This window comes from Heliangelus exortis, chromosome 1 (genome assembly GCF_036169615.1).
Source record: "Heliangelus exortis chromosome 1, bHelExo1.hap1, whole genome shotgun sequence".
Lineage (NCBI taxonomy): Eukaryota > Metazoa > Chordata > Aves > Apodiformes > Trochilidae > Heliangelus > Heliangelus exortis.
In genome coordinates, this window is record NC_092422.1 from 93,007,778 (window position 1) to 93,016,447 (window position 8,670).

General features: G+C 38.2%; 1 protein-coding gene across 7 annotated transcripts in view; it reads left to right on the forward strand.

Moving 5' to 3' along the window:
- The window catches only part of GRIK1 (glutamate ionotropic receptor kainate type subunit 1), a 169,386-nt gene extending 164,460 nt beyond the window's left edge, over positions 1-4,926 (forward strand). For 4 of the 7 annotated variants that reach the window (XM_071754898.1, XM_071754890.1, XM_071754912.1 and 1 more), the window contains one exon: positions 3,831-4,334. Coding sequence is in view for 4 of the 7 variants with exons in the window: in XM_071754890.1 (XP_071610991.1) it covers positions 3,831-3,986 (156 nt within the window). In the remaining 3 variants the exon portion in view is untranslated. Of the gene's footprint in view, positions 1-3,830; positions 4,335-4,628 lie in introns of those variants that run through there. The other 3 variants (XM_071754868.1, XM_071754879.1, XR_011728066.1) reach the window with 2 other exon arrangements.
- Positions 4,927-8,670: the final 3,744 nt, after the last annotated feature.

Below are 8,670 nucleotides of genomic sequence, written 5' to 3' on the forward strand. Positions count from 1 at the left end.
CTTCACAGTGATGAGGGCATGGCAGAAGAAAAATCCTGACTTCTACACTTCCCTCTGTGCCTGAGTTCATCAACTGTTCTTCCAGAATAAAATCTGGCCCACATCCTTCATGGTTCAAAGCTCCCCAGTACAGTGCACTTGGTTTTGGCTTTTTTTGTTGTTTGTTTTTCCAAGGTGTTCATAAAATGCAATTGAAAAGTCTTGTACCAGTGGCAGCTCAGCAGCATGAGCAGCAGATCAATAAAGCCTGATTATATTTTTTTTTCAGTCTTGTTTCCACTTTATGTTATTTTTTTTAAATTCTGAATATGTATATCCTAAAGCTTAACACAGTCTTCTGCATGGAAGTGTAAGGAAGGATTTGTGTGCTTCATGACCAAGCTTTTATAACCTGTTGAAATGATAGGAGGGCAAAGAGGAAGAGTCTCACATCACAAAGAGACCAAAATCTATTCTGTTTTTAAAGGCTGACATTTCCTCTTAGCCTCATATGCCATGTCTTGACACATTTTGACACTGCTAGAATGAGAAGCAGTAACCAAGAGCAAAATGTGAAACTTATTACTGTGTTGTTAAATGTATTGTCCTGTGCCTACTGCTCTCATTCTGGGTGAGACCTCAAAAGTGTGCTTAACAGAGTGTAAAAAAAAAATCTTTTTAAAGAAACCCTTTCAGTCTGGCGATCCAAATATAAGACTAAAAGAACACTATATCACCCTTTTATGTAGAATTTTAATGTTTTCATCCCCATTTTAAAGACTACTGTAATTATGCTGCAGATGAGGTGGTACTGTTCAAAGGGCCATCTTTGGTGTTCCGTGTCTGTGATTTTCCTGTAAATCCCACAGCATTCTGGCTGACCTTGTACTCTGTACCACAGTTTTCTACCACTTGAAAAGTGCAGGGCAATTCCAGTTTTCAGTCATCTGTTCAGTTTCCTAACTTCATGAAACATCTTGGAGATAAATCTGAGTTTTGAGCTAGTTACATGTAACTAACCTCCTGAATGATTAACCAAACCCTGAAAGTTCATAGTACCATCACATTCTCTTTTAGACCATTTGAAATTGTATGAAGGCAGAGGGAAAAAGCAAGTCCTGTGTTTCCCAGGTTCTTAATGCTCTTTGCCACCTCCAGATGGTTTTCTCAAAGGTGGTAGGGTCTCAGACAAAGGAATATGCACAAAATTTTGTAGTTACATCCACAAACACTGAAATACAGTCCAAAGTCTTAAATCCACATGTGATCTTTCAGGTTTGAAGTGGTCTGCTTCTGTACTTCACTGATCACTTTACAGAAAAGGTCATCAAGAATAGTAATGTTTTCATATTTTATATTAGATGTAACTGCTACTGATGAACAATTATGCAATTAGTTCTTAGTTAAGACCTAAACATCAAAGCCATTCCTAAGAATACCTTGAAGTCTTTCTGATAATATTTGTTTTAAAATGCAAAACACAGATTAAAGTGGAACCAGTTAGGCACTTCACAAATCATGTAGTCAGATATAAAGATCCTCACGTTCTTAATGTCAGCAATATCTTTTAAATTTCTATCTGCAGATGTAAAATGATCTTCATGGGACTATTTCGTTGATAGGAAATTGAAAGGCATTATGGTAACTGCATAGTCTGAATAATGTGAATCAGATTGGACAATTAAAATACAAGCCTATTAAGAAGGCAGTAAAATGTACTATTTCATCCACAGAAATCATCCCTCTATGCATATTGCAGAGACCAATGCCTATTATTAATATATACTCAATATATAGTTTATTAAGAACAGCAGGGAAAATAAATAAAAGCAAATCTGATCAATCCTATGGGTTGTTAATATAATCCTTTCCTTATTTACCATGGAGTTCTGGAATCAGTTTGTAATTTAGTTTTTGAAAACTCAAACAAAACCAAGGTAGTAGAGAAAGAATCCATCCTAACTCAGCCATTTAGAGCATATTTTATTGTTAGTTCTGATGTAAGTAGTGCTACTCTCTTAAAAAAGCCCAAAGCAATACAGAAATAATATCTGTATTAGGATGATTCCTGTTTCACCCATTACATCTAGAGGGCATGGGGCTGCAGAAGGAACCCTTTGACTTTAACTGCAGTAACTCTGGATTTCCTATATTACATTGTCAAAGGGGCTATTTAAATGATAATTGCACCATCAAATTCCTGGCTATTACGAGACAGTAATTAAAAAAATATATTTAAAAAAATGCAGTACACTGCCCTAGCCTGTGTCTATTACATTTTGGGGCTGGCATGAATTAATAGTAGTTTAATTGATGTATACTTGAGAATTCTAGATGAACAGGAATTAAACATCTCAAAGAAAGAGCATATTAAACTGTAGACGGGACATACCATGGGATCTTAGTCTGAGTGCAGCCCATCTCACAAATGGACATGATGATATATGCGAGATCATACACATTTTAAAATACACCCACACTCTGATTCACTGATATTTTGAGCTCATTTGCAGAACCAGAGTTACACAGATTGTAGGGAGGGTTTATCCTGGAGAGGAAGATGCACAGTGTGTGGTATTCAGTCCTCTGGGATTCCTTTCCTACCTCAAACAAATGATTTAACCTTGAGCCAGATTACTCACATATTCTCATGAATTTGAAAATATCCCTCTAGAATACCTGGCTACTAGGAAAGCTTGGATTTTCTTCTTTTGAGTAATGCATCTCTTTTTGCTTTTTTTTAGCCCTATATAATTGAGGTCACTATTGGACTATTACTGGTTAAGAACTGAACACTGCTTACATTGCATAGGTAACACTCTGGAAGAGAATTCCTATCTGATACAGAGAACCATAACTGTGTGCTGTTGCTTCCATTTTACAAGAATTGCAGTTTTAACCAGTTGATTTAAAGTTTTGTCAGTTCTACAGTTCTGTAAGGGTCTGGTAGGAAGGATTTATTCACCTTAATGAAGGTAAGGTCGTTAAAGCTTTGTTTCACATTGCTGCCATAATTTCATTTTATATATAAATAATCTATTTATATATATTTGCATGGAACATTTTTTTTGCATTTTTAGAAGCTTCCGTGTAAAGCCTCCTTGTGGCTTTTTGTGTTACATGTAATTATTCCAGCTGCAGATTTTAAAAGATGTTTCGACTTACCAAAAATGTCTTTGTTAATGTTGTGATGGTGGGAAGGAAAAGATTTGTGCTTTCTTTCTAAACTATTCAGCTACCTTATTCATGTGGTAATTTTCTCCTTTTTTCAACACACAATATTTGAAAAAGATTCTTTCTAAAGAAAGAAAAGAATTGAGGACTGTGATGTATTTTAGAAATGTTTTAATTTCACGAGGGGAAATTAACTAAACCACAGAGAAATGTTCAAAACTGTTGTGGTTTGCTTTCTCTAGTATTCCCAGGTTTCTTTGTGGTTAAAGTACATGTGACTTAGAAAAGAATTTTTTTCTTTTTTTTTCTTTTTTTATTTCGAGGCCAGGAGGAAACTTATCTACTGAAAAAGAGTAAGTTTTATCATAGGAAACCATCAAAACATCACAAATGCACCTGTGTAGAATTTCAGAAACATTCATAATCAGACTTTGTTAAGCTACAGTTAACTTAAAATCAGTAGAAACCAAGTCAGGGAAAAAAACCATGAATTACACAGACTCACCTATTATAGTTTAAGGGTTTGTTCAAAGCTGGCAGAACTCAGCAGAGAAGCTTTCCAAGCCTGCCAGCTAGAGTTGAAGTCATTACTTCTAAAATCCACCATTTGTGCAAAGGTTATGGTCTAATTTTGCCTCCAATGTGAAGAGTTTAATGCCATTTCTGTCTTCTACCAGTGTCTTTCTTTCAATGCGATAATGGAGGAGCTTGGAATTTCACTCAAACATCAGAAGAAGTTAAAGAAAAGGTCAAGAACGAAGGGGAAATCTTCATTCACAAGTATCCTTACTTGTCACCAGAGGCGGACACCGAGGAAGGAAACCATAGCGTGAGCAAGAGACACCCTTTTGAGGAAATATCAGGAACAACAAAAAAAACCCCAACAAAACAAAAACATCGCTGCCTACAAGTTGGTTGTGGCAGGATTTCTGAAATACAGACGTTTACCTTGTTCTTCAGAAATTCTCTGTGGTTTCTTTTTTTTTAACCTAGAGGTACAAGAGTTTAAATGCTCACATAGACCGATGTACTACTAACCATCTGGGAAGTGTCTCACTATTTCTTTTGAGATGGATTTGTATGCTCACCTGTTTTGCATCTCTCTTCCCCTCCCTGTGCATCGCTGTATGTGCTTTCTAAATAAATAAATAAATAAGAGGCAGGGTTCTTTTTTCCAATAATCTGGGAGTGGAAATTTTTTTTTTGCTTTTGAAGAAATAATTGCAGTACTGCTGAGATCAGTTGTTTAAAAAACAGGAGCCACAAAACCAAAGTAAAAATTCAGACAATTAACCCATACATTATGACAACTAACTCAAACAATACAAAAAGAATTTAAATATAAAGGTATCCATCAGTGAGTTATATTTACTTCCTCTGATACTGTAAAGAACACTCTTCAGGTTCTTTTCTATGGAAAATGTGTTTTTCCTTATCTTTTCTCTTTAAAATTTCTTTTAAATCATGTTTATTAGGTAATGCCATGGCTCCAGATGCTAGATGTTCAAAAAGAAAAACCAAAATCACAAAAGAAATGTTCAGTGAAGAGGGGAAGACAATACTGACACCGTCACAGTGCTGTATCCTCTAGCTCCTGATACTAATAAAATGATTCTTGACTTCAAAATGAAAATCTCTTAGAAATTAGAGCCAAGAATATTCAACTGAAAACAAATCTTGACCACAAAGATAACAACATCTGACAAGAATACAGCCAGTTTTAGAACTGAAACCTTTGGAAATGGCTGTGGGGACCAGCAAAAGATTTTAACAGTGAAGTGGGTTTTGTGAAGAAACATCTTTTTTAAAAAAGTGATGCATTAGAGCAGCAGATCCCTGCCACCCCTCTCCCCCAAAAAATGTTCCTTTATATTGCAGTGAGGTGAAGCACAATTATATTTATTGCTGTGTTGTCTCTGTGATTAATTGTCTTGTTCCTGGGGCTTTCATTTGTGCTAGCTGGTTAGCTCTGAGGATGCCTGCAAAAGGAAATGGGGGAAATGCAAGCACATCCACACCTCAAGGGAGGTGGGTGGGGTAGGGGATGTGTGCCCCTGGTGCCCAGCAGTTGCCCCGTACCCCAGCCTTCCCACACTGCAGGTTCTGTGCATAGTCCTGGTCTGTCCAGGGCTGTCCCACCACTACGACAACCTGTAATCCAAAGGCAAGATTGGAAAAATTGAACCAGAGGACTGGAGCCACCAATCGCTTTTCTGCATGGCACATGGAGCCAGGAAAGCCCAAAGGATACCAAGAGTATTTGCTTCACCCTGTGGCAAGGTTTGTTGCCCTGGTACTTCAGCAAAGAATTAAGTTTTATTGTCTTTCTTATAATCCCCCAGGAAACTTTCTGCTTGCCACTGATTACCTTTGCCTTGTATCCAGGGCTATTTCCTCTGCAAAAGGAGAAACTACTGTGAAAAAATCTCTCCTCCACCTTCACCTCACACCACCTTTCCCTGCAGCCCCCTGGGAGCTTTTATGCTGTGCTGCATGGCAAGGTCAATCTGAAGAGAATGGTATTGCTTACAAAAGCTCCGATCAGAAGTGATGTATTTTGATATTATCACAGACTAGAAGACAACTCTGCTCCTTTAGCCTTTCTGCAGGGATCAAGTTTCCTAAAGCTCTTGCCACCACTTTTTCAATACCACCACTTTTCTTAATACTTTCTGTATCTTTCTCATGTCTTTCTCATAAGCCCTTATCTTTCTCAGAAAGTGATGCCCAAAACCAGATCTGCTTCTCCACCTGTGTTGACTCAGGCAGAAAAATCACTTCTTGTGTCTTTAAGGACATACTACTGCCCACACAAGTTGTGACAAGGTCTCCTTGCCTGAGGTCGGTAAGCTGGGTGGCCCCTCCATTATATAGGCTATAACCAGTCCAGCCTGACTTTGGGACCATGGCCATATGATATTGAACATTTTAATGATGGTTTTTGGTTTGTTTTTTTTTTTTTGTTTGTTTGTTTGTTTTGGTTTTTTGGTTTTTTTTTAACCTGTCTGTTTTACCGTTTTGTCAAGATTAGTTTGTTCCCAGACATACTTGTTGCTTGAACCTGCATGGCAATACCACATATTTAGCATACTTACTCACTAAAAAAACATCCATAAAGGAGATCCAGTTAGTGGAAGGACTCCTCTAAGTCTCTTCCACCCCAAGTTTGAAGTGAAGCTCTGAGAGCTAAAGGGCAGTTAATAGTACTTTTGGTTACCATACAGTGTATGTCATCTGACCTAGTGCCCTGTTTGTTTATGAAAATGTCATGCAGGACAGGGTCAAAGTCTTATTAAGGACCCCTTCTCTTACCCACAGGACCCATTAGGCTGTAAAAGAAGGAAATTAATCATGCTAACAAGACCTGGTTTTGACAGATTCGTATGAACTCTTACTCATTTTCTACCAATTACTTGCAGAATAATTACTTTATGGAAGTGTTTACCAGGCAACTGGAGTTAAGCTGACTGACCCCAGACTCCCTAGATTTTCCTTTTACTTCCCTTGAAGACAGAAAGTATTATTGCTCCTTTCCAGTATTCCTTCTGTACTGCATGTATCCTCCGTGAGTTTCTCTCAGGAGATTTGGAGCAGTCATGGTCTTGGAAAGGAAGAAGAGCCTCTTTTAAAGAGATTACAGTAGGAAGCTCTACAGTGAGACACTGGGCTGATAAGGAATAATTAAGAAAAAAATCCTTGGCCTTGACTGCTCATAGAGGGTGTTATAATAAACTGCTTTTGTACTTCCAAAGGTAGTTAGATTTAATTACATCACCACCAGGTTACACCAGGTTAAAAATTCAGATCACCAGCAACTTTCTAATACCATGCCTAAAAAGCGGGTTATTATTTTTTCAGTTACATATTTTTATCACTCCACCACCCACACTTTCATCTAAGACACTTTTAAATAAGAGTAGGCTCAAAGTAATAAGAGATTAAATATTTAGCTTTTTGTTTGTTTGGGGTTTTTGGTTTTTTTAAGGAGAACTCTTCTGTGGATTAGACCTTGAGGTTAGAGGATTCCAAGTTCTAAAAGACAGTACTTTGCCTGGTTGCTTTTTACCTTTCAACTTTCCCATCAGTATTAGTGGCATAACACAGAAAGATACTGGGGAAAAAAAATAGGCTCTCTTTGCTGTCTGGGAAGAAATATGTGACAGTGGGCAAACAATAAATAAGGGATATTTGGTTCTTCTTTTATTTCCTTTTTTTTTTTTTCTCCATTTTAGTAGCTTGCAAGAGTCACAGTATATCAGGAAGTTTCTGCAAACTCAAATGGCAGCTTAACTGTCTATACTTGCTGCAAAGGAGCAAACTAACCTGCTATGATTTTTATGAAGCAACACACCATGATGTGTGGCCTTGCCTTTCCCTTTCATCTTCAAGAATTTGGTTACAGGTTATAAAATCCCCCACAATATAAATTTTCCCTAATGACTGTATGGATTTGAGACGTTACCTACCCCATGAAACTTGGGTTCCTTAAAACATCCAAGCAGCCAAAGAGCAGTAGTCTAAGCCATTGCTCTGCCCTGAGATTTTTGGTGACTCAGAAACAAGCCTGACCTGCTACCCCAGGCAACCCACTATCTACATGTGTATAAAATCAAAAGTACAGCATTATTTTGCTGGCCTATGGCTCTCATGTTGATTGGCTGCCTTTTAAGAAACTACAAAAAGGCTTAATAGGAGACTATGAAGGAGTTCAAAGGACACTTTGCTCCCAGTGCTTGCTCCAGACTCAGGCCCTCGGTGACCCTCTGCCCTGAAGGAGACATTTTCCAGGTGTCCCCCATACCCCACAACTGGCTGTGCTAGGAGAACCACCACACCGTGATTCAACAGAATGTTTTAGATTTTGGCTAAAATTGTAGCTGAGGAAAGTGCTTACAGATGCATTTAAACCCCACTGTTATTTAAGGATTAAGGCAAGTGCTGCCCTGATTCAGACCTATGATCTCTTCTACCTTCCTCCAGACATGTTCAGGTCACTGGTTAGGATGATCCTACACTGCTTGGACAGGTCTCAGCTCCACACATCCCTGCATGTATAGTCCACTGTATTTTATATTCACAGCCATGCTACTCTTCATATTTTCTGTGTGTAGGCATGCTTAAAGCAAATCCTTTTCTAAAGCACCTACCCTCCTGCAAAGTAAGCTGTGCCACTTTTTCCTGAGCTACTTGTAAATTCACTCCATGACTGAGGAAGCTACTTTGTCTTGAGGGAGCAGGGATAACCACAGGACAATCTTACAGATCGACAAAGCAGCAGATCTGATTACTCTGACCTTTTCATTGTATCCCAGCAAATATTATTTCCCTGCCTTTTTCCTGCATGGCAGCATGTGGTAACAGGGAAGCCTGATTAGAGAAAGCAAATGTCCTCATTAGATCTCTATCTTGGCAGCAGCAGGCATGCATCCTTACTGTTTATAAAAGAGAAATACAATATTGACGGATTCTGTTGAACAGTTTTACTGTGTTTAATTCCAGAAATGGCCTTGTTTCAGT